Below are 26,031 nucleotides of genomic sequence, written 5' to 3'. Positions count from 1 at the left end.
GCATCTTCCCCTCCCTTCCCCTGTCAGCATTCCGAAGGGCTCATTCCCTCCGCGACACCCTGGTCCACTCCTCCATTACCCCCACCACCTCGTCCCCATCCCATGACACCTTCCCCTGCAATCGCAGGAGGTGTAATACTGTCCATTTACCTCCTCTCTCCTCACTATCCCAGGCCCCAAACACTCCTTTCAGGTGAAGCAGCGATTTACTTGTACTTCTTTCAATGTAGTATACTGTATTCGCTGCTCACAGTGTGGTCTCCTCTACATTGGGGAGACCAAGCGCAGACAGGGTGACCGCTTTGCGGAACACCTCCACTCAGTCCGCAAGCAGGACCCTGGGCTTCCGGTTGCTTGCCATTTCAACACTCCCCCCTGCTCTCATGCTCACATCTCTGTCCTGGGATTGCTGCAGTGTTCCAGTGAACAACAACGCAAGCTCGAGGAACAGCATCTCATCTATCGATTAGGCACACTACACCCTGCCGGACTGAACATTGAGTTCAAGAATTTCAGAGCATGACAGCCCCCCATTTTACTTTCATTTTTAGTTATTTTTTCTTCCTTGTTTTTACATTCTTTTTTACATTTTTTACAATCTTTTTTTGCATTTATTTCATTTCATCTTAGTTTGTTCAGTTTGCTTACCCACTGTTTTTTTCATGTTTGCACTTGCTGCTGTTCAATATTAAGTGTATTAACACCTAATCTGTACTAATGCTTTGTCTTTCAACACACCATTAACATATTGTTTGCCTTTGCTCCGTGACCTTTTGATCAGCTATGTGGCCTGGTCCAATCTAGACCTCCTTTGTTATCTCTTGCCCCACCCCCACCTCACTTGCTTATAACCTGTGACTTTTCTAATATTTGTCAGTTCCGAAGAAGGGTCACTGACCCGAAACGTTAACTCTGCTTCTCTTTTCACAGATGCTGCCAGACCTGCTGAGTGGTACCAGCATTTCTTGTTTTCCTCCAGTTAGTTGTTTAATTGTCCACCACCATTCACGGCTGGATGTGGTAGGACTGCAGAGCTTAGATCTGATCCGTTGGTTATGGGATAGCTTAGCTCTGTCTATCGCATGCTGCTTACACAGTTTGGCACGCAGATAGTCCTGTGTTGTAGCTTCACCAGGTTGACACCTCATTATGCCTGATGCTGCTCCTGGCATGCCCTCCTGCACTCTTCATTGAACCAGGGTTGGTCACCTGGCTTGATGGTAATGGTAGATATGCCGGGCCATGAGGTTACAAATTGTGGTTGAGTACAATTCTGCTGCTGCTGATGGCCCACAGCGCCTCGTGGATGCCCAGTTTTGCATTGCTAGATCTGTTCGAAATCTATCCCATTTAGCACGGTGATAGTACCACACAACACGATGGATGGTATCCTCAATGTGAAGGCGGGACTTCGTCTCCACAAGGACTGTGCGGTGGTCACTCCTACCACTACAGTCATGGACAGAAGCACCTGCAGCAGGCATATTGGTGAGGACGAGGTCAAGTATGTTTTTCCCTCGTGTTTGTTCCCCCACCACTAGCAGCTATGTCCTTTAGGACTCGCCCAGTAGTGGTGCTACCGAGCCACTCTTGGTGATGGACATTGAAGTCCCCCACCCAGAGTACATTTTGTGCCCTTGCCACCCTCAGTGCCTCCAAGTGGTGTTCAACATGGTGGAGTACTGAATCATCAGCTGAGGGCAGACCAGGTAAGGACAACAGATTTCCTTCCCTAGAGGACATTAGTGAACCAAATGGGTTTTTACAACAATCGACAATGGTTTCATGGCCATCATTAGACTAGCTTTTAATTCCAGATTTATTAATTAAATTCAAATTCCACCTTCTGCTGTGGTGGGATTCAAACCCATGTCCCCAGAGAAATACCCTGGGTCTCTGGGTTACTAGTCCAGTGATAATACCACTACGCCACCGCCTACCCCTAAAAACATTTCCCTTCAAATCCCCTATAAACCTCCTACCTCTTAACCTAAATCTATGCCCCCTGGTTATGAACCCCTCAATCACGGGGAATAGGGTCTTCTGATCTGCTCTATCTAGACCTCGCATAATTTTATACACTTCAATTAGGACTCCCCTCAGCCTCCTCTGTTGCAAAGAAAACAACCCTAGCCTATTCAATCTTTCTTCATAACTAACATTCTCCAGTCCAGGCAACATCCTCGTAAATCTCCTTTGTACCCTCTCTAGTGCAATCACAGCTTTCCTATAGTGCAGTGACCAGACCTGCATGCAGTACTCCAGCTGTCACCTAACTAGGGTTTTATATGGTTCCAGCATAACCTCCTAGCTCGTATATTCTATGCCTTTATTTATAAAGGCAAGTATCCTGTATGCCTCTTGACCACCTAACTGGCCAGCCACCTTTAGGAATCTATGGAAATGCACTCCAAGTTCCCTCTGTTTCTCTATTCTTCGCAGTATCCTACCATTTATTGTGTATTCTCTTGCCTTGTTTGCCCTCCCCAAATGCATCACCTCACACTTCTCCAGACATGAACTCCATTTGTCACTGTTCCGCCCACCTGACTAGTTCATTGATATCTTCCTGTGGCCTACAGCTTTCTTCTTCATTGTCAACCACATGGCAATTTTTGTATCATCTGCAAACTTCTTAATCATACCGCTTACATTCAACTCCAAATCATTTATATATATATATATATATATATATATATATATATATACATATCTGGCAACCATTTCTGTCCACTGGTACATTGATTAAAATCAATAAGGTTTGATTGGCTCAGCCAAACATATTGTCACATTGGGTTTCAAGTCACTCGGCAGGCTAGTGCTGCAGTGCCTTCTTTTGAAAATATGCATGAATGTTCTGTGCTGACCATTCCTCTGGTCAAAGACATATCTCTTTTTTCCTCCCACAAAAAATATCTAGTTATGTGCAATGTGTCAATTCCTCTTGCAACAGGGAAGATTAAGAATCTCAATATTCTAATAACTTTTAATGTTAAGATTTTGAGAGTCTATGATCTTATTACATGCAAAAATCACCGTGAGGGTAAAGGCTGCTCTCTTGCATCACAGAATCACAGAATTATTACAGTGCAGAAGGAAGCCATTCAGCCCATCGCGGTCTGCACTGGCTCTCTGAAAGAGGAATTCACTCAGTTCCATTCCCCCGCCTTCTTCCCATAATCCTGCGCGTTCTTCCTTTTACGTACGAACATACGAATTAGGAGCAGGAGTAGGCCACTCAGCCCCTCGAGCCTGCTCCGCCATTCAATAATAGCTGATTTCTCCACATTACCACCTACCCCCGATAACCTTTCTCCCCCTTGCTTTACTGTCATATAACAGTCTAATTCCCTTTTGAATTCCACCACTCTCTCAGGCAGTGCATTCCAGATCTTAACCACTCGATGCGTGAAAATGTTTTTCCTCGTGTCACTTTTACTTCTCTACCAAATACTTTAAATCTGTGCCCTCTTGTTCTCGATCCTGTCCCGATTGAGAACAGTTTCTCTCTATCAACTCTGTCCAGACCATGATTTTGAATACTTCTATCAAATCACCTCTCAGCTTTCTCTTCTCCAAGGAAAACAGTCCTAGCTTCTCCAATCTGTCTTCATAACTGAAATTCCGCATCCCTGGAATAATTCTCGTGAATCTTTTCTGTACTTTCTCCAATGCCCTTACGTCTTCCCTGAAGTGTGGTGCCCAGAACTGGATGCAATACTCCAGCTGAGGCCGAACTAGTTCAAACATGTATGCTTTATTAACCGCTTGCTCAACCTGTCCTGCCACCTTCAATGACTTATGCACATATACACCCAGGTCCCTCTGCTCCTGCACCTCCTTTAGAATTGTACCCTTTATTTTATATTGTCTCTCCTTGTTCTTTCTACCAAAATGAATCACTGACCCCTGGGGAACTCCACTACAAACCTTTCCTCCAGCCCGATAAACATCCATTAGCCACTACTCTTTATTTCCTGTCACTCAGCCAATTCCGTATCCATGTTGCTCCCGTTCCTTTTATTCCATGAACTATAACCTTGCTCACAAGTCTGTTGCGGGGTATTGTATCAAATGCCTTTTGAAAGTCCATGTACACCCCATCAACAGCACTGCCCTGTTACATCCGCAAAAAACTCCAGCAAATTAGTTAAGTATGATTTTCCCTTAACAAATCCCTGCTGGCTTTCTTTAATTAACCCGTATTTGTCCATGTGACTATTTTGACCATGTGAGAGATGCACAAACCTCGCAATTGCTGCTGGCAAGATTAGCAGACAGGTACTTAGCGTGTTTGTATCATATTCCTGTCCACTATTTTAACGAAGACATTAACCTACTTAAAATAAATGGAGTAAAATCACTCCAGCTATTGACCCACAGCAGCAATTGCAGAAGTGGTTTCTGAGAAGTTGCAGAATTCATTTGAGTTGAACTTGGAGACTGTATCATTAAAACAAATTGAGTCACGCTGTTGGTGTTTGAGCCTTTGAGAGATTGTTTCCTTGGAAGTATTTTGTTATTCTAATCTCACATGTTTCTTCTTTAGACAGGGCTGTTTATTCTTCTCATTGCAGCAATAATAATTGGCATCTTGTCAGGAATGTCAATTGGGAATACTCTGTGGATGCTCTTCTCCCCGCGTCTACTTGTCACCACAGCACTAATGCCCACTATCGGATATACTTTAGGATATGCCCTCTCATGTTTATTCAGGTTACCAGAAAGGTAATGTGTGTAATTAATTGCAGTACAAATAGCTTTAGCTTAACATTTGTTTGTACTTTTTATGTCGCTGTTTTGGATCCACCAATTTAAGAATAAAGGATATATTTAAATTAAGCACTAATTACAATGAACATGCATATCAGAGGCTTTGCTACACCTTTCAGGTTGAGATGTAGAAGAAACAAATACCTGGTTGTAAAATAGAAGCTAGCTGTATGTCAAGGTAGATGTTTAGCATCCAGTTGGGGCTGTCAGTATCACAGTAGAAGAGCAACTAGCATATAATGATAGAGAAAGTTCCCGACTCAGAGAAAAATAAAAACTAATTCTAAAATAAAATGCGCTATTTATATCTGTGTCAGATGACCCCTCAGGGGAATGACTTGGATGAAGGAATAGAGAGCGGTATATCCATGTTTGTCGATTACATTAAATTAGGAGGCATACTAAGTTCTGTAGATGGTAACAGAAAGTTACAAAGGAACATAGACAAAGTGAGTAGGCAAAACTGTGGCAGATGTCATTCAGTGGGGAATTGTGAGGTCATCTACCTTGGATCTAAGAAAGACAAATCAGAATTTTTTTTTTAATGGCAAGAGGCTAGGAGTTATGGAATCACAGAATCACAGAATAATACAGTGCAGAAGAGGCCCTTTGGCCCATCGAGTCTGCACAGATGCATTAAAGACACCTGACCTGTCTACCTAATTCCATTTGCCAGCACTTGGTCCATGGCCTTGAATGTTATGACAGGCCAAGTGCTCATCCAGGTACTTTTAAAAGGATGTGAGGCAACACACCTCTACCACCCTCCCTGGCAGTGCATTCCAGACAGTCACCACCCTCTGGATAAAAAAGTTCTTCCTCAAATCCTCCTTAATCATCCCGCCCCTCACCTTAAACTTGTGACCCCTCGTAACTGACCCTTCAACTAAGGGGAACAGCTGCTCCCTATCCACCCTGTCCATGCCCCTCATAATCTTGTACACCTTGATCAGGTCACCCCTCAGTCTTCTCTGCTGCAGCGAAAACAACCCAAGCCTATCCAACCTCTCTTCATAGCTTAAATGTTCCATTCCAGGCAACATCCTGGTGAATCGTCTCTGCACCCCCTCCAATGCAATCACATCCTTCCTATAATGTGGCGACCATAATTGCACACAGTACTCCAGCTGTGGCCTTACCAAAGTTCTGTACAACTCCAACATGACCTCCCTGCTTTTGTAATCTATGCTTCGATTGATAAAGGCAAGTGTCCCATATGCCTTTTTCACCTCCCTATTAACCTGCCCTTCTGCCTTCAGAGATCTATGGACAAACATGCCAAGGTCCCTTTGTTCCTCGGAACTTCCCAATGTCAGGCCATTCATTGAATACTTCCATGTCACATTACTCCTTCCAAAGTGCATCACCTCACACTTTTCAGCATTAAATTCCATCTGCCACTTTTCTGCCCATTTGACCATCCCCTCTATATCTTCCTGTAACCTAAGACACTCCACTTCACTGTTAACCACTCGGCCAATCTTTGTGTCATCCGCGAACTTACTGATCCTACCCCCACATAGTCATGCCAATTCGACATCAACCGTTTTAAACCATCGCACAAAATCAAGATCTATACATACATTGCATTATAACATTACAGGGAAACCTTTAGAAGCCCAAAAGAATGATTAGAATTGGAAGAAATTTGTGAAAAAAGGACCAGAGCCAGAAATTACTCAATGATATTATATGTCCCATTATATATATCATATGTATCGCTTATATCAAATTCCTTCCTCTCCGATTTAAATGGAGGTGTTAATGCATTAAGTACTTGTATGATAATAACTTGGACAGTAATTTGTATGCTATCATTTTTTTGAATTCAGCCAGTACCTATGAAGCAGACTGAACCACCTCCAAGCTGCTGGGTCATTTTGTTTGCTGTAAATTCACTGTCTATTCACATAAGTAACTCTAGCCCCATCAGCACAGCTACCTGAACCATCATAATGGCCATCCAATTGTAGAGCACATTGAAGATCATCATCCAGAAAGTCTCTTTCAACAAGTTTTACTCTGTTTTTACAGGTGCAAACGGACAGTTTCTATGGAAACTGGATGCCAAAATATTCAGCTGTGTTCTACCATCCTGAAAGTTGCTTTCCGCCAAGAAGATATTGGTGCTCTTTACTTATTTCCATTAATTTTCTTGGTGTTTCAACTTTCTGAAGCATTAATTCTTGTACTGATCTATCAAAGTTACAAAAAGATCAAGAAACCTAAGGAACATAGTAAGTAATTTTCTTTCATAGAATCATTTATCTGGCTCTTTGAAAGAGCTATCCAAATTAGTCCCACTCCCCTGCTCTTTCTCTATAGCCCTGCAAAATTTTCCTTTATATTTACTTATTCAGTTCCCTTTGGAAAGTTACTATTGAATCTGCTTCCACCACCCTTTCAAGCAGTGCATTCTAGATCATAATAGCCCACTACATAAAAAAATTCTCCCTATCTCCCCGCTGGTTCTTTTTCTAGTTGCTCCTCATTAACTCTATCAAAACTGCTCATAATTTTGAACACATCTATTAAATCTCCCCTTACTCTTCACTGCTCTAAGGAGAACAATCTCAGCTTCTCTAGTTTCTCCACATAACTGAAGTTGTTCATCACTGGTACCATTCTAGTAAATCTCCCCTGCATTCTCTCCAAGGCCTTGTGAGATACTTCCCAAAGTGTTCCTCATAAATTACAGTAGTTTGAGCTTTCATGACAGCAAGCTAACCTTGCATTACAAAAGCTTCCACTGCAGCACCCAGACAGTGAGTTGTTGCTGCTTGTACTGCAATAGAAGCTGAGACATTGGCCATCAGACACTATATCGTGGTTTGATCCACATGTGCTATTAGAATTGACCACCACATCCACGCTGGAATGGATGGGCTCTAAGTTCTGTGCAAAGCCCTGTGCCAAATTGATATCAGACTCCTCCACGCTCCTTGACATTGACCACAGCCTTTCTGGAAGGCCTGTCAATGCACCATGCATTTCTGTGCACATACTGTTACGACCAGGTGAGAAAGAGGTCTAGGGGTCCCTTTCAGCCTTCACCTGGTCTTACCGTAACTGGGTTTAATTTTAAACACGCTGTGTTTTTAGCTCCCCTTTGGTGAATCCTTGTTCACCGCTTTCCAATTATAAGGCAAAGAAACCAGCACAAGCAGGCTCTCTTGATGCCTACAGATACATGACGCACCCACGCTAGCATGCATACACAATACACCCATGCAAATAGAGACAGAAAAGAGCAGAAGAAAAAGAAAGTGAAAAGTTTGAGGCAATATCTGAAGAGTTTTTAAAAGCAAAATACTGTGGATGCTGGAAATCTGAAATAAAAACAAGAAATGCTGGAAATACTCAGCAGGTCTGGCAGCATCTGTGGAGAGAGAAGCAGAGTTAACGTTTCACGTCAGTGACCCTTCTTCAGAACTTCTTCAGAACTGTCTAGTCCTGTTAGAATCTTATAGGTTTCTATGAGATCCCCTCTCATTCTTCTAAACTCTAGTGAATATAGGCCTAGTCGACCCAATCCCTCCTCATACATCAATCCTGCCAACCCAGGAATCAGCTTAATGAATCTCTTTTGCACTCCCTCCATGGCAAGAATACCCTCTCAGATAAGGAGACCAATACTGCACACAGTACTCCAGATGTTGTCTCACCAAGGCCCTGTATAACTGCAGTAAGACATCTTTGCTCCTGTACTCAAATCCTCTTGCAATGAAGACCAACATACAATTCACCTTCCTAATTGCTTGCTGCACCTGAATGCTTGCCTTCAGCAACTGGTGTACAAGGACACCCAGGTCTCGTTACACCTCCCCCTTTCCCAATTTATCACCATTCAGATAATAATCTGCCTTTCTGTTTTTACAACCAAAGTGGATAACCTCACATTTATCCACGTTATACTGCATCTGCCATGCATTTGCCCACTCACCCAACTTGTTCAAATCACATTGGCGCCTCTTTGCATCCTCCTCACAACTCACTTTCCCCCCCAGCTTAGTGTCATCTGCAAACTTGGAAATGTTACACTTAGTTCCCTCATCCAAGTCATTAATATATATTGTGAATAGCTGGGGCCCAAGCACTGATCCCTGCGGTACCCCACTAGTCACTGCCTGCCACTCGGAAAAAGACCTGTTTATTCCTACTCTCTGTTTCCTGTCTGTCAACCAATTCTCAATCCAGGCCAGTATATTACTCCCAATCCCATGTGCTTTAATTTTGCACACTAACCTGTTATGTTATCAAAAGCTTTCTGAAAATCCAAATACACCATATCCACTGGTTCTCCCTTATCTATTCTACTAGTTACATCCTCAAAAAACTCCAGTAGATTTGTTAAGCATGATTTCCCTTTCGTAAACCCATGCTGACTTTGACCAATCCCCTTTATGCTTTCCAGGTGTTCTGCTATCACATAATTTATAATAGACTCTAACAATTTCCCCACTACTGATGTAAGGCTAACTGGTCTGCAGTTCCCTGTTTTTTCTCTCCCTTCTTTTTTAAATAGTGGGGTTACATTTGCCATCCTCCAATCTGTAGGAACTGCTCCAGAGTCTATAGAATTTTGGAAGATGACCACCAATGCATCCACTATTTCCTGGGCCACTTCCTTTAGTACTCTAGGATGTAGTTTATCAGGCCCTGGGGATTTGTCAGCCTTTAACCCCATTAATTTCCCTAGCACTGTTTTTTTTACTAATACTGATTTCCTTCAGTTCCTCCCTCTGCTTCACTTTCAGACCGGGCAGCCTGTGCTAACTGTCGCAATACTGGGTCGGTTCATTGAGTGTCAGCTAGGGAAAATCCATTTAATTCATTCCCTGGGTTTCCTAACTTTCCAAAGAAAGTCTCAGACAGACAGACCTGGTAATCTTCCTGCAGTACCAATGCAGTCTTCTCTGGGGGGAGCTGGCTTGATCATGGCCTGATCCACTACACATTCAGGGAAACGGCAGAGGGCCATCTCCTGCCACAGCCCTGTCTCTCTGGCTCCTGCGGTCTTTCTTTCACTACTGGGGGGGCTACCACCTTCACCCCCACCAACTCATTACTTAGGAGCAGGTTAACCCCGTCCACAGGCAAACTAGGGACAATCCCTAGGGCCACCGGTTCCGAAACTAGGTCACACTCCAGGTGCACCGGGTGTACAGGTACAGGCATACACTGCCCTCCTTCACCACCATTCTGGTATTCACTGCACTCTCTGGGGGAAAGGTCAGGCCTTTTTCCAGTGAAAGGGATCTAGTGGCCCCTGTGTCCCTGAGAATTACTATGGGCTTGCTTGCCCCACTCGAGGGATATGGGGCTACTTTCCCTTCAGGCACAAAACCCTGATAACCTTCAGAAAGCCAATTAAATTTTCCTGCACCTGCAGTAGTAAGCTTCCTGGGTTGCACACTTACTGCAGTTAAAGCCACAGCTTGTTTTGTTGTGCTTTCCATCAGGGTCCCTCCTCCTTCACTGAGCGGGTGTGCCCTGATTAACCCTTTGCTTTTAGTTTCCAGCAGTCAGCTTTTAAATGCACTGCATTCCTCCAGGTCTCACTCTTGCTCACAGCACCTTCCGTTTTGGCTAGAGGAGGGCCCCCTGTGTCTCCTGCTTTCCTTTCTCTCCCAGGACTGCTTGGGCTCCTATCACCTTCCCACCCTTTGTTCCTTTCAGATTTGTGGGGGCGACTAGGAAAGGTTCTCCCTAGGAAACCGGCTTACAAATTAAAGCAAACTCATCAGCCAGAACGGCCACTTGCTGGGCTCCCTGAACCCGCTGTTCCTCTGCATGGGTCTTTATTGAGAGTAGGAGAGAGTGGTTAAATTCTTCTAACAGAATTACTTCTCTGAGAGTCTCATAGCTGAGCTGTACTTTAAGAGCCCTCAGCCACTGGTCAAAAGGCAGCTACTTACTTCTTTCAAACTCCAAATAAGTTTGATTAGCTTGCTTCTTGAGGGTTCTAAACTTTTGGCAATAGGCTTCCAGTACTAACTCATATGCCCCGAGGATAGCATTTTTTGTCAGTTCATAATTTTATGACCTCTCATCTGGCAACAGAGAATAAACCTCATGGGCTTTTCCAGTTAGCTTGCTTTGTAGTAAAAGAGGCCAGGTCTCAGTAGGCCATTTTAACTGCCTTGCCAGTTTCTCAAAGGACACAAAAATTTCTCTCCATCCTCCTCATTGAATCTTGGAATTAGTGGAATTAGTTACCCAACCCTGAATTCTGTTCCTCCATATTGGCCATGCTTTCACTGGGGTTACTCTGTCATCCACAAGTTAACTGAAGCCGCTTCAGCTCTCTTTCTTCATATTCCTTCTGAAATATTTTTTCTCTCCCCTTCTCCTGCCTTTCATTTTCTTCACGTTACTTCTGGAAGGTTCTCTCTTTCTCCCTCTCCTGCCTCTCTCTCTCTCTCTTTTTCCCCTCTCTCTTTTTCTTTCTCCTCTAATTCAAGTTTCCTCTGTTCCAATTGTATCTTTGCTAGCAACGCCCGGTCTGGGTCTACTTCTAACCCTGTTTCTGCTTCTTCAGATTCAAGGGAAAAATGGTTAGCCCCTAGTCTTAGGAGTTCAAACTTCCTAGCCTTGCCATGTACAGTGATCCCACACTGCTCAACCATTTTCCACAACTCCTCCATAGACAGTGCTTTTAACTTATCCCAAGTTACTTCACCCTGGCTTGGAGAGCAGATAGCTTCAGTTGCAGACATGTTCGTATTCAATCACACACAACCACAAGAAAACCTGTATTGAAATCTTGCTTTTTTTTGATTGGGAACAATTTGGCTTCCCGCTTCCAATTTCTCTCATTTGTCTGTGGGTCAGTTCCGGATGCTAGCACCCAAATTTTTGTTACGACCAGGTGAGGAAGAGGTCTAGGGTTACCTTTCAGCTTTCACCTGGTCTTACTGTAACAGGGTTTAATTTTAAACACACCATGTTTTAGCTCCCCCTTGGTGAATCCTTGTTCACCGCTTTCCAATTATAAGGCAAAGAAACCAGCACAAACAGGCTTTCTTAGGTTTAAAGAAGAAAAGTTGAAATTTATTAAACTTAAACTCTAATTCGGTTGATGCCTATGGATACGCAATGTGCCCATGCTAGCATGCATATGCGATATACACTTGCAAATAGAGACAGAAAAGAGCAGAAGAAAAATAAAGTGAAAAGTTTGAGGCAATATCTGAAGAGTTTTTGTTCTGGTTCTTTGAGCTCAATGTAGAGTCCTTGATTGTAGGTAGTTCTTGCTTTTCATTGGGGCGCAGTATTCTCCTTAAACCTTGTTCATTGTCGGAAACTTTTCTCTCTTGGGGTTCATGTGTCTTCAGTGGATTCAGTGGCTTTTGAGAAAGAGATGGGAGCAGGCAGGAGAGATCTTCTCAGTCCAGGAGCAGACAGACAATCTCTGAGTTCAAACTCTTTGCACAATTCAGAGAAACCCAGGTTGCCAAGCAGATTAGTCATGTGACTAACTGGTCTGATCACGCCTTGGATTGTATCACCTTAGCAGTCTCTGGAATGCTCCTCTTACACACAATACTTGGCGCTCAAGGTCCATTGTGGGTTGAATATGTCAGGGAATGGTTGCTTTGTCCTTCCAAACACTGTCTGTTAATATGCAAATGCCTTTTCCAGCCACGGCTGATCTGTTTAACAAGACCTTTCTTCACTCCAGAAACAGTTTAAAATCAATGTTCATGACAAAATTAATGTGCCTCATTCTTGGCAGGTGGGGGCCTAGCATGACAATACCCATCAGCATTCTTCTGTAGGTCACCCCATCAAAGTGCTCATCTGAATCCTATGCAATAGAACTCATGTGCGACCTTCCCTCCTGTGAGCTGCGACCTGTGCTATGATTGTCCTGTGCCTTGGCTGCAGGTCACTCCTGCCTGGTGTCTCACCATGTGCAGATCTTGCCTCTAAGCTATTCTGTACAGTATGGGCAGTGTCAGTATCAGAGCTGTTGGCTGAGAGAGTGAGAGCAAGTGACGGTGTTTCTTCAACAACACTGTCTTCCTGCTCTTTCACCTCTTGTTCTTCCTCCACTGCCTGGTCAGTTTGCAGGTCTTGGGTATCTGAAAGGAGTAAGGCACATGAGTAGAACTGTGTGAGTAGAGGGGGAATAGTAAGAAGTGCATGCTTACACCATCTACAGGTTGTAAATCAGAAGAGATTGAGGGATGAAGGGAAAGTGGGATGTGAGAAGGAGGATTCGGTATGAGGATACTGTCTCCTTCAATGGTTTCATACCTGCTGCTGGCTACAGCCTCAACAATGGCCACTCCACTGATGGTGGCTAACTAGTCATGTCTGTCTTCTGCCATTTAGCTCCTGCTGCCTCCAGTGCCACCTTGCAAGAGATTGGGAAGTGTGCCAGCGAGTGAGGTTCAATGTGTTTGCGTGATGTGGCTGTCATGGTTGAGTAGCTGGCAGTGTGTGCAAACTGAAATGTGGATGTGAGACTTGCAGCCGTGCTATGTGAGCGTAGATGAAGTGAAGCTATGAATGTTAGGTATCAGACCTGATAGAGATTGTTGGTAGGTGAGTGATGGGAGTGTGGTGCATTGAGCAGTGTCTAAAGCTAGCAGGGAAGTTGGTGTGGTATAGCACTTGAAGATACATTCACTGACCTTCACCACTCATGTGAGGTCTTTCAACTTTTTGAGGCATTGCATCCAGGTTTTCACTCCTGGATTTGACCGACATGGCTATCTGGTTCGACTGCCTTCACAAAATATTTCTGGAGGGCCTCCTGATCCTCTGCAGATAGATCACATTTCTCTTCCTCTCCATCTCCTGCACCAAAGCCTGCAGTGCTGCATCAAAAAATCTTGGAGCCTGCTCTCTGCCAGGTTGTGACATTATTGAGTGTTCCCCACGACAAAATCAGTTTCAGAATGACTTCCAGCACCTGCTGCAGCCAGAATGCATCTCCCCTTTAAGATATGCAGAGTAACGCAGGCTAGTTTTAACTTGTGTTAGCCTTTCACAATTTTTGCACAGTTTGTGTGCTGCCTACATCAGAAGTAGCTAGTGCTAAGTCATCCCTCATCGCGATCCCTGTGCCCATTTACGGGTCCTGTCCAATTTTTCCCCCTGTTTTTCTCTACAGGCTGTGTATTGGTGAAAAAATAGTATTCCAGATCAATGTGCCATCCAGCCCTTTTTTTGTAAACCGCTTCTATTCTTAATAGTCCTGTTTTTCGTACCTCACTCTGGATGGCCAGATTCAATATTAGACACATGTCCTCATGCACCCAATTTGCACTCCTCCAGATTCTGTGAACTGGGAATTTTCTAGCCAAGTACAAGCTGATATTTCATGAGTTTTTGCCAAGCTTTGCCCCCATTGTGCAGCTCTCCTATGTAAATAAGCTCATCACTGCACCTCTGTTCTGTCCTGCTTTAGTACAATCCTTAAAGCATGGTTGGTATTATGGGAGTTGGTAGAAAACTGTTGTTTTTTTTCCATTGGGCATTTTTGTATTTTTGAATCCCTTTTTGGTCTGTGCATTTCTGTATTATTGCAAAACAATTCACTTTAGCAGGTCAAAGTGTCCTTCCTGCAGTCTTTTAATTGTTTTTTTAATTCATTCATGGGATGTGGGCATCACTGGCTAGGTCAACATTTATTGCCCATCCCTAATTGCCCTTGAGAAGGTGGTGGTGAGCTGCCTTCTTGAACCGCTGCTGTCCATGTGGGGTAGGTACACCCACAATGCTGTTAGGAAAGGAGTTCCAAGATTTTGACCCAAACTAACAACTAATAACTAAGAAAGTTTTGGGGATGGGAATCCCTTTGGCTTTCCACTAATGGTGCATAATTAGATGAGGAAGATGATTTCATGAAGGGGTGAAATATTTAGGTTCATTGACACCTCAGGTGATATGCGTACATCTTTCATGGCCAAAAACCTGCATTTATTGGCCATACCTGTTCTACCTGTCAGAGAAGACTCATCTTTGCTACCTCCACTTTATTGTATTGACATTGACTGAACCGTATACATAGAGTGCAAGGTGGGAGGTCGAGCATTGGAATGGTCAAGTCTATAGGTAACATTGGCATAGATGAGGATTTCAGCAGCAGATTAGCTGAGGCAAGTGGAGAGACAGACAGTGTCATGGAGATGGAAGTAGGCAGTCTCAGTGGTGGAGAGGGTATGGAGTTGGAAGCTCAGCTCAGGGTTAAATAGGATGCCAAGGTTGCAAACAGTCTGGTTCAGCCTCAGACAGTGGCAAGGGACAAGGATGTAGTTGGTGGCTTGGGAACGGAGTTTGTGGCAGGGACCAAAGACAATGGCTTCAGTCCTCCCAATATTTACCAATTTAAAATAGCCATGCATCAACAGAGCACCGATATAATAAAGCCCATGCCATGAAACAAGTTACTGTGGTACACACTTAAAATTTCTTTGTATGAACTGTTCAGCTGGCACATTGTTCCAGCCAAGGTCTCCAAGGTCATAACCATCTGCTACATCTTGCATAATTTTGTATCAAAAGAGAAGTCAGGATTAAGTTCAGTCTGCAGGCCAGCAGAAAGAGGATGAAGAAAAGGAGGAAGTCAACATGGAGGTATCTGATATGTAACCCATGAGGTTTGGCTGTCAATCTGTAAATGAGAATTAATTTCAGTAATGGATACATCTCAGACTCTACATCCAGAAGTTTAATGTTGCTACTACCTCTAGACCCACAGTAAGCAACAGCAACCCTCTGCCAGACAATTGCATGAAGCTCAAATTTGGACAATAGAATGAACATTATAGGTTCCCCTTATAGGGGAAGTACAGTGTTAGAGATTTGAGCACTGCGTTATTGTATCACAAGATTAACTATGATCATTTTATTATGCATTGCAGTCTTTGTTGGGGAAGGTGGTGAAGGTTCTGGAAAAATGGTAAATGATGAGGGGAGGCTAAAATGTAACCGCTGAGCTTCAACAGCAGATAATATGCTGAACGTCCTCTGAGGACAGACAACTTTCTCTTTTCATTGGAATGATATCACTTCTGAGGACACAGTCCATTACTGGAAGTAATTCTTGATCACATTAATGAGCAAATGTTGTGGCCTGTGCATCTTATCACTCCACAACAGTCTCCTCCTCTTCTTGCTGACTTGAAATTATCTGCATGTCAGTGTATCTCCAAACTATGTCGAGCCTATAGTTATTAGCAGTTCCCACCTGATTCCCCCATCTGTGAAATCTCTAAGTGGAAGCCCAAGGTTCCAATTGCAGCCATCATTACATTGGAGAGAGAAAGCAGGTCTGCATTTCATTGCTTTGTCTTTGAGGCATCTCTGTAGATATCCATAAGGTCTTTTTTATTATTTCTTTCATGGGATGTGGGCATCGCTGGCAAGAACAGCCTTTGTTGCCTATCCTTAATTGCCCTTGAAAACTAAATTCAGAGGCAGTTAAATGTCAAATGCTGTGGGTCGGGCGTCACGTGCAGGCCAGACCAAGTAAGGACAGCAGATTTCCTTCCCTAAAGGGCATTAATGAACCCAATGGGTTTTTATGATAGCCAACAATGGTTTCATGAGTAATATAAAAGCAAAATACTGCGATGCTGGAAATCTGAATAAAAACAAGAAATGCTGGAACCACTCAGCAGGTCTGGCAGCATCTGTGGAAAGAGAAGCAGAGTTAACGTTTCGGGTCAGTGACCCTTCTTCGGCACTGACAAATATTAAAAATGTCACAGATTATAAGCAAGTGAGGTGGGGGTGGGGCAAAAGATAACAAAGGAGAAGGTGTAGATTGGACAAGGCCACATAGCTGACCAAAAGGTCATGGAGCAAAGGCAAACAATATGTTAATGGTGTGTTGAAAGACAAAGCATTAGTACAGAAGAGGTGTTAACGGACTGAATATTGAACAGCAGCAAGTGCAAACATGAAAAAAAACAGTGGGTAAGCAAACTGAATAAACTAAGGTGAAATGAAATAAATGCAAAAAAAAAAGGTTGTAAAAAATGTAAAAAAGAAAAAAAGAAGAAAAAAAAAGAAAAAACAACTAAAAATGAAAGTAAATTGGGGCGCTGTCATGCTCTGAAATTATTGAACTCAATGTTCAGTCCGGCAGGCTGTAGTGTGCCTAATCGGTAGATGAGATGCTGTTCCTCGAGCTTGCGTTGATGTTCACTGGAACACGGCAGCAATCCCAGGACAGAGATGTGAGCATGAGAGCAGGGGGGAGTGTTGAAATGGCAAGCAACCGGAAGCTCAGGGTCCTGCTTGCGGACTGACTGGAGGTGTTCCGCAAAACGGTCACCCAGTCTGCGCTTGGTCTCCCCAATGTAGAGGAGACCACACTGTGAGCAGCGAATACAGTATGCTACATTGAAAGAAGTACAAGTAAATCGCTGCTTCACCTGAAAGGAGTGTTTGGGGCCTGGGATAGTGAGGAGAGAGGAGGTAAATGGGCAGGTATTACACCTCCTGCGATTGCAGGGGAAGGTGCCATGGGATGGGGACGAGGTGGTGGGGGTAATGGAGGAGTGGACCAGGGTGTCGCGGAGGGAACGATCCCTTCGGAATGCTGACAGGGGAAGGAAGGGGAAGATGCCTTTGGTAGTCACGCTGGAGGTGGCGGAAATGGCGGAGGATGATCCTTTGGATATGGAGGCTGATGGGGTGGAAAGTGAGGACAAGGGGAACCCTGTCACGGTTCTGGGAGGGAGGGGAAGGGTTGAGGGCAGAGGTGCGGGGAATGGGCCAGACACGGTTGAGGGCCCTGTCAACAACAGTGGGGGGGGAATCCTCGGTTGGGGAAAAAGGAGGTCATACCAGAAGCACCGTCATGGAAGATAGCATCATCAGAGCAGATGCGTCGAACACGGAGAAACTGGGAGAATGAATTTGCTCACATCTCTCTCCTGGGATTGCTGCAGTGTTCCAGTGAACATCAACGCAAGCTCAAGGAACAGCATCTCATCTACCAATTAGGCACACTACAGCCGACAGGACTGAACATTGAGTTCAATAATTTCAGAGCATGACAGCCCCCCAATTTACTTTCATTTTTAGTTGTTTTTTCTTTTTTCTTCTTTTTTTCTTTTTTTACATTTTTTACAACCTTTTTTTTTGCATTTATTTCATTTCATTTTAGTCTGTTCAGTTTGCTTACCCACTTTTTTTTTTCATGTTTGCACTTGCTGCTGTTCAATATTCAGTCCGTTAACACCTCTTCTGTACTAATGCTTTGTCTTTCAACACACCATTAACATATTGTTTGCCTTTGCTCCATGACCTTTTGGTCAGCTATGTGGCCTTGTCCAATCTACACCTTCTCCTTTGTTATCTCTTGCCTCACCCCCACCTCACTTGCTTATAACCTGTGACATTTTTAATATTTGTCAGTTCCGAAGAAGGGTCACTGACCCGAAACGTTAACTCTGCTTCTCTTTCCACAGATGCTGCCAGACCTGCTGAGTGGTTCCAGCATTTCTTGTTTTTATATCATTTACTCCATGGTGTTCTGCATTAATGTAATTCCCTCACATACGACAGCAGTGATATTGAGGTACAGTCCTTGTTACGATTTCATTAGGGACTGTAAACTTTTAAAAAGAGAAAGTTGAATTCCTAGTTATTACTGAAAGAATTATGCCACAAGATTTCATGTTTTAAACAAAAAGCTTTATTGTACAAGAGTTAAACAAAGCAAAATATTACTAACTTAATACTACAATTTGAAATCACCTACATTTTAAACTTTAAATCTTCAAACATGAAAATGTATACTTTAAACTCTAAATCGCAACAGAACACGCCCATTTGAGTTTTATTTCCACCCCAACAGTTCCCTTATACTCTACAGGATCTTGGCAGTTTCTTCACTTCTCCTGACCAATCCAAAGTGTACCACAGCTCTTAGGAAATCACGTTGACTTTCCTTAATTTCTCTGCTGTCTTCTGATGTATGAGATCTCTTTAGGGATTCTCCCACTAGCATCTGGCTAGGCAATCCTCAAACTCTCTTTCAACATACAGCAGAGAAATGCAGACTGGCAGGTTTTCCTGTTCTCCTGCCACCTCCACCTGCTCTTCTTCATTTGGGAGAGGTTCATCTCCTGCTGTTCCTTCTTCAAACGCACTATCTAGATTCCACAGGTTTTTAAAAATTATTTTATGGGATCACTGGCAAGGCCAGCATTTGTTGCCCATCCCTAATTGCCCTTGACTACTGAGTGGCTTGCTAGGCCATTTCAGAGGGCAGTTAAGACTTAACCATATTGCTGTGGGTCTGGAGTCACATGTAGGCCAGACCAGATAAGGACAGCAGATTTCCTTCCCTAAAGGTAACCAGACTCTGTGTGGTTGCATTGGACAGGTGGAGTGTTTGATGCTATAATGTGCCCAGTTCCAAGGTACTACTTTATCTTCTATCATAATCCTGGGAAGAACCTATAGAAGGGAAAAATAGAATTGGTAAGCATCTCCGATGCAATGTCGTCAAAGAGAGGGAAGGTTGCAAATCATATTGTGCATCATTCTCCTGCTGTTCAGTTTGATCCTACAGGGATGATTGAGTTAGAGGATAGGAATGATAGTAATAGATGGAGAATACTTACTGTGACATCACACCACCCTCCAAACTCATCTGGTCTATATCCTCCACAGATTGATAACCAAAGAGGGTCAAGGCCATCTCTGGAAATTGTACAAGTTGGTTTGACATAGCTGTCTTACCAACTTTCTTGGTCCTCCCTCTTCTGGGCAATATTGGCATAGAAGCAAACTCAATGAATGAAGACATTAGAAATAGCCAGAACACTCCAAATATTAACCACCACACACCCCCCACCAGCCCCCATCCCCCGACCCCAGTGCCCAGTGTATCTCCTTCCCTGTGTGAGCACACTTCAATGCACAATGCATACTGTTTGTGGTGGCAGTACTCCTCCACAGCACTGCTTTGAACAGATAAGATGTCTCAACAGGATTGTGTGCCAACTTTAATGCATTAAAAGTGTTTGTAGAAATGGTGACATGGTTATCTCCATGATTTGTACACTATTTCCTTGATAGCAATCAGGTAACATTTACATTTGTACCATGCCTTTCCTGCCAATAGTACTAATGTAAGCAAAGGGTGCATTAATCTTTGCACTTGTCCTGAATCAAATGGACTTCTTTCAGGCCTGTAATGACTCACTGTTCTACCTGCAACATTGTAGCTTGGATCTGTATATTAATAGGAGGGGGTCTTTTTGAGGGCCACCCTCCTTTGTAGCATCTACTGCAGCAAGAAGCCCAGTGATTTCTCAAAAGTGCCCTAATTGCTCACATTTTGGACAATGAATTTGCTTCCTGTCTAAATGCACAACAATGGTTGTCTTTTTCCTGTTGCCATGTAATGCTAACAAAGAGACCTCTCCCTTTTAATGACAAACAGCTTCCCTTTAAGAGCTGTTGCCTAGCCAACTTGTAAAATTCTCACACTATTGGTTAGCCATGTGCAAGGAATATATGGAAAGTAGAGGCAACAGTTAGTCTGCAAAATTCATCGGGGCCAGCCCTTCCCAATTGTCGCCACACATGCCATGGGTAAGTACAGCTTATAATGGTTGCTTGGCAGTATGAGCTGTCAAACCTTAGACAAAAAGATTGCTGTCATGATTGTATTACCAAGATAAGAGTCATACAAGGGCTGAGACCAGAACTAAAACAAGGAAAATATCCAAACTGGTTTTGAGAGAGGACTTGATTACTTTGAAAGTAACAGACTGTGGCATTAAAGGGAAATTGAAGTGGGTAGTTTGATATAAAACAGCTTTGCTAAGATTTACAAGCAAGAACAACAAAAGTTTCTTTCCCACTATCTGGTTTATGATAGAAAGACTCAGGATGTAGGCAGAGTGGTGGATGAGATGTAGCAATGTTTTGAAATTTGATATTATTTGTCTCTTTCCCTCCCCAAAATAGCAAGCATAGTAAGGATTCCTGATAAATAACGACATTTCATTTAACCTTAATTCTTTATTCATTTTTTCAGCTTATTTTTATTAAGTCGTTCTACATTTTGTTCACGTGGTACTTACAGAAACAGGCTTGTTGTTAACCTAGCTGAACTTAGTTGGAGAGCACTGCACATTCAGGGAATCAAGGGTTTGTCACAATAAATCAGGCAAGGGAAGAGAGGGTGTTTGGAGGTGACACTGAGTCAGGGTACTGTCCTTTTCAAGGTTTGGGGCAGAATGATGTTTTTCTGTACTCACTCTGTTCAAGCCGGTTTGCACCCTTATTGTAAAGTTGGTGACTAGGGTCCTTCAGAGGAACCAGCTTGCCTGGTGTCTCAAGGGAGAGATCATACAGCATCCATTTTTGTTGGCATTTACTGAAGAGGCTCAGACATGAATAAAGGCTGGTTGAGTGAGGCGAGGTGAGGGAGGACGACCAGCAACCAGAAAATCATACAGTAAATGACAATGGGAGAATACTGGAAATAAATAAGAAAAAAATCTGTAAGTTTGTTCACAGGCCTGAAAACGTCTAAGTGGTGAACTGAAAATGTCAGTTGATAGATTTAGTAAATTCATCAGTAGATGATTAACATTGTGACAGGATTCAAGGCACCATATTGGTGCGACACTTGTTTATGAATATCTTAACAGTGCAGAACTAGTTCAGAAAACACAGTTACGTGTGAACACTCAAGAGGAGCAGTTTGCCGCATTTGCACTTCAGCTAAAACAAAATTGCTGAAGGAATAATTTTGGTTTCTTTTTAGGTGCCAAAATGACTTATGTGCCTGTAGAGAACACAGTGGAACAGCTTACACTTCCTGAATTTGAGAAACCTTGTGACGCTGTGGTGGCCTTCAAGAGCAGTAAACGAGAGTCTTCTACATATGAATGCACAGAAAATAACGGAAAGTTCATAAATTAATTGCAACTTTTTTTTGTTACAAAATGACATTTTTTTTTTAGATACCCCATATTCCATGTAACATGGACTTGACTTCAAAGTGGTCAATGAGCTAATTTAGAAAGATAATGAACTGAATCAGAATATATTGCAGACCTGAGCATGTTTGTATGTTGTTAATTAACAATGTATTTTTTCTCCCACATCTTTGCTGTACTTTAAGTGTCAGTTGAGGTTCAGTGGTTGCTCTCTTATCTAAGAAAGTTATGGCTCAATCCCCATGCCAGTGATGAGCACATAGTCGCGGCTGATACTCCAGTGTAGTATTGAAGGAATACCATCTCTTCAGCTGTTAAACTGAGACCCCATCTACTCTCTCATGTGGACATAAAAGATCCCTGGACACTATATGAAGAAGAGCAGGGGAGTTATCCTGATGTTTTCCTCAATATTTAACCCACACCCCCCCCCCCAACCAACATCACTAGAAAAACATATTATTTGGTCATTGTGGGGTCTTGTTAAACACTGAATTGGCTGTTGCGTACTTTGCAGTGGGGACTATACTTCAAAAGTATTCATTGGCTGCAAAGTACTTTGGGATGTGCTGAGGACCTCTAAGGCCGGCATAAATGCAAATGTTTTCAAACCAACTTCTCCATGAGTCTATGTTATCAGTGAGAATGGTGATCTAAAATCTCTAGCCAGCCATGTTGCAAATTAAAAAGGGCAAATAACATCTCAAGGCTGTATACGGCAGTGTGGATATCCCTAGTTTATCATATTTTTAACTTTTTAATACAACTGAAAGAAAACAGAAATAAGGTGCTTTAATGGTACAGCCATTTCTACCCTACTTTATATATTTAAAGTTGCAAACTGTGGTTGGACGTATTCCTTGAAGTTTCATCACATGACCTTTCATGTCTCACAGCCCCACCCCCACCACTGGTATAGCAACATCTTCATCATGCACCTTCCCAACACCAATTCAGAAGCGATCAGACTCTTCAATACCTGACTGGATGATTCTCATCTTCAGTTTAACAGCTCTTTTTCCCATTGCCAATGTTTTTATAACTAATAAACGAAAGTGAGCAAAGAAAATTTTTTAAAGCCTCCAATTTGTACCGATGGTGCAATGATTGGTTGATGTGCTTGGCAGCCTCACACCATGGTGCCAATTACAGCAGAGTGCAAATCATGCATGTTTGAGCTGCTGATTTACAGTGTTAAAAATATGCAGATATGCTTGGAGCCAGAGGCAGCTCCATGGCCACCCAATGCGCCCATTTTCCATACACCTCCCAAAAGCTGAGCTTTCAGTTCTTTCATGAATGCTCAGATTACTGCAATACAAGCTCTCTGATAAGCTGCGGCAGGAAGGGTTATAAATAGGTAATGACTTGGCTTCTCATGAATGTTTCATTGTGCAAGGAAGAAGTGATGAAATGGTAGAAACAGTCCAGAGACTGTCGTCATGATAAGGTTCCTCAGGATCATCCTATCGGTATGAGTTTCGCTGCCTTCTGCTCTCTCCACTTGCTCAGCTGGTGAGTCATCCTGAGTCTCCTATGCCTAATCCATTTCTGCTTCCTCCAAGTGACGGCTCCTGTCAATAGCCAGGTTTAATGGAGGGCATAACAGGTCACGATGATCCTGGAGATCTTTGTGGGATTGTACTGCAGTACTCCCCACTTAATGATACCAGAAGCTGTACATCAGGATGCCAATGGTGGAGCATAAGCAGCATTGTACCTTTGAGCTGCTACAGTAGATGTTGAATGTAGGGAAGTGGGTGGGCCATAGCACCAGTAAGGAGTCAAGGAACTCTAGCAACCAAACAATGTATCCTGGCCCTTGGAAGATGCTGGGTTGGCAACACATAAAATCCTGCATGTGCTGCCAGGGAACGTGGTGTTCACTTACATTATTTAATGCCTACGATCCACAGACTTATTGCTTTTGATTGAATTAGTATCCTTTAGAATTCATGTAGGGCACTTGTAGCTGTTGGAGCTCACAGACCTCTGCAGGTGCTGTCAATTACAACCAGCACCCTTGGAAAACTAGCAAAATGATGAAATCCAAGGAATACGCTTGCTGCACGCTTGTGTCCATGGTAAAACTATCCAGTCATTGGGCCTGACAAAAAGGGCATCAGTGATCTGGCTGGTGCATCTATGCACTGCCAATTTGCTGATGAAGCCAATGTCCTCTAAGGCCCTCTGAAACGCTCCAGAGTGGGGGGGGAAAGAGTTGTATTAACCATTGTTATTTTTACAGGCATTGAAAGGCGGTGGAGATTTCAGGTCCTCCACCAGCAAATCACAGAGATCTCATACTAACTGCCTGGCAAACTGAAGCTGCCTTAAGCATTGCACCACTTAGAAACGTATGTATTATACAAATGTATTGCATTAAAAATCTTAACAAATGCCTCTTTCTTAGCTCTGCTCTAAAATAAGCTGTTAGTTTTTGAAACCCTAACTTTCACATGGCTATGCGTGGTGCAACAAACTTTGGCACCAGGAAGTGGGACAACACATATCATCACAGAGAATAGTATAATTGTTAACAGGCCAAAAGGACAATAAAACAGAGAAGACAGTATGGATCATAGGCAACAAATGAGAGCAGGAAGGACAGGACTATATCTTAAAATGTTAAAATTATTGCATTTACATGGAACCTTTCTTGACCTCAGGACATCCCATAGCGTTTGACAGCCAATTAAGTTCTTTTGAAGTGTAGTCACTGTTGTAATGTAGGAAATGAGACAGCCAATTTGCACACAACAATCTCCCACACAGCATGAAGTAACAATCTGTTTTAGTGATATTGGTTGAAGGATAAATGTTGCCCATGAGACAGGGGAAAACTCACATGCTCTTCCTCAATTAGTGCCATGGAATTGTATACAGCCACCTGAGAGGACAGTTGGAGCCTCAGTTTAACATCTTTTCTAAAAGACAGCACCTCTGATAGTGCAGTTCTCCCTGCACTGAAGTGTCAGCTTAGATCAGTGGTTAGAATTATAGAAAGATTACAGCACAGTAGGAGACCATTCAGCCCGTCATGTCCATGCCAGCTCTTTGCAAGAGCAACTCAGCTAGACCCACTCACAGAATAAGAATTGTTACAGTGCAAAAGGAGGCCATTTGGCCCATTGTGTCCACACCAGCTCTCCGAAAGAGCAATTCAATTAGTGCCATTCACCCGCCTTCTCCCCGTAACCCTGCACATTCTTCCTTCTTATATAACCGTCTAATTCTCTTTTGAATGCTTCAATTGAACCTGCCTCCACCACACTCTCAGGCAGTGCATTCCAGATCTTAACCACTCGCTGTGTGAAAAAGTTTTTCCGCATGTCACTTTTGCTTCTCTTACTGTCAGGAAAACACGATATGCCAAATGAGAAATATTAATTCATCAGTTAGAAACCTACATTAGACTTTTTAATTGAAAAAAAGTCTGACAGTAAGTTTAAAAAAAACTGGCAGCCAAGATATGCCACCACAATTTGCATTTGAAACAGCCTTGCACATTCAAAGGCTCAACTACAGAAAGAAGACAGGCAGTAACTGAGTGTGCAGCAACAGAAAGCTCTGTGCTCCCCTTTTTCTCTCTCTTTCTCTCCCCCCGGAAAACATCAAGTTTGAAAACCATTTGAGACTGTGGACCCTCCAAGCCTACAAACTGCTATAGCCAGCGACCAGGGAAGGTGAGCCAACTACAATTCTGCCTTCAAGAAAACCCTGAGCAAAGCAGGCCAACCACAAAGTGCACTTTGACCAGTGAGGACTTCAAAAATACAGCTTCAGCTCAGGACTACCGGATCAATCACTTCACAGACTGTGTATTTAAGTTCCATTTATTCTGGGCTTTAATCTAACCACCAAATCTACTTATTCCTCTGTAATCTATTTGTGTGTGCGTGATTCTCATGTGAATATGTGTGTGAATGTGTAACGTATTTGTTTTAGTATTTTTAAATCGGGGTCAGACTATTAAGTATAATAAACTTACCTCTTTCTTGTTTAAACTCAAGAAAACCTGTCCGATTGGTTCTTTCATGATTACAGTAAAGGTAAAAAGGTAAAACACTCACAGAGGTGGTAAGCACAACCACTGTTGAAAAGGAATAAACCCTGTTGCAGTCAAATACAAGAGGGGAGCCTGAGACCCCCTCCTCACCTGGACGTAACACTTACCATTCTCGATCTTTTCATGAGTAAGAATAGTTTCTCCCTATCTACTCTGTCCAGACCTCTCATGATTTTGAATACCTCGATCAAATCACCTCCAAGCCTTCTCTTCTCCAAGGAAAACAGTCCTAACTTCTCCAAGCTATCTTCATCCCTT

At 43.0% G+C, this 26,031-nt stretch overlaps 1 protein-coding gene across 1 annotated transcript in view; it reads left to right on the top strand.

The window, feature by feature from the left end:
• Positions 1-21,687, top strand: part of LOC137373343 (hepatic sodium/bile acid cotransporter-like) — a 29,874-nt gene extending 8,187 nt beyond the window's left edge. Inside the window, exons 3-5 of the mRNA XM_068038165.1 lie at positions 4,550-4,728; positions 6,808-7,010; positions 21,530-21,687. Coding sequence (XP_067894266.1) covers positions 4,550-4,728; positions 6,808-7,010; positions 21,530-21,687 — 540 coding nt within the window. The remainder of the gene's footprint in view (positions 1-4,549; positions 4,729-6,807; positions 7,011-21,529) is intronic.
• The last annotated feature ends 4,344 nt before the right edge of the window (positions 21,688-26,031 follow it).

The sequence above is a fragment of the Heterodontus francisci genome, chromosome 9, assembly GCF_036365525.1.
Source record: "Heterodontus francisci isolate sHetFra1 chromosome 9, sHetFra1.hap1, whole genome shotgun sequence".
Lineage (NCBI taxonomy): Eukaryota > Metazoa > Chordata > Chondrichthyes > Heterodontiformes > Heterodontidae > Heterodontus > Heterodontus francisci.
This window is presented reverse-complemented; position numbering and strand designations above follow the sequence as displayed.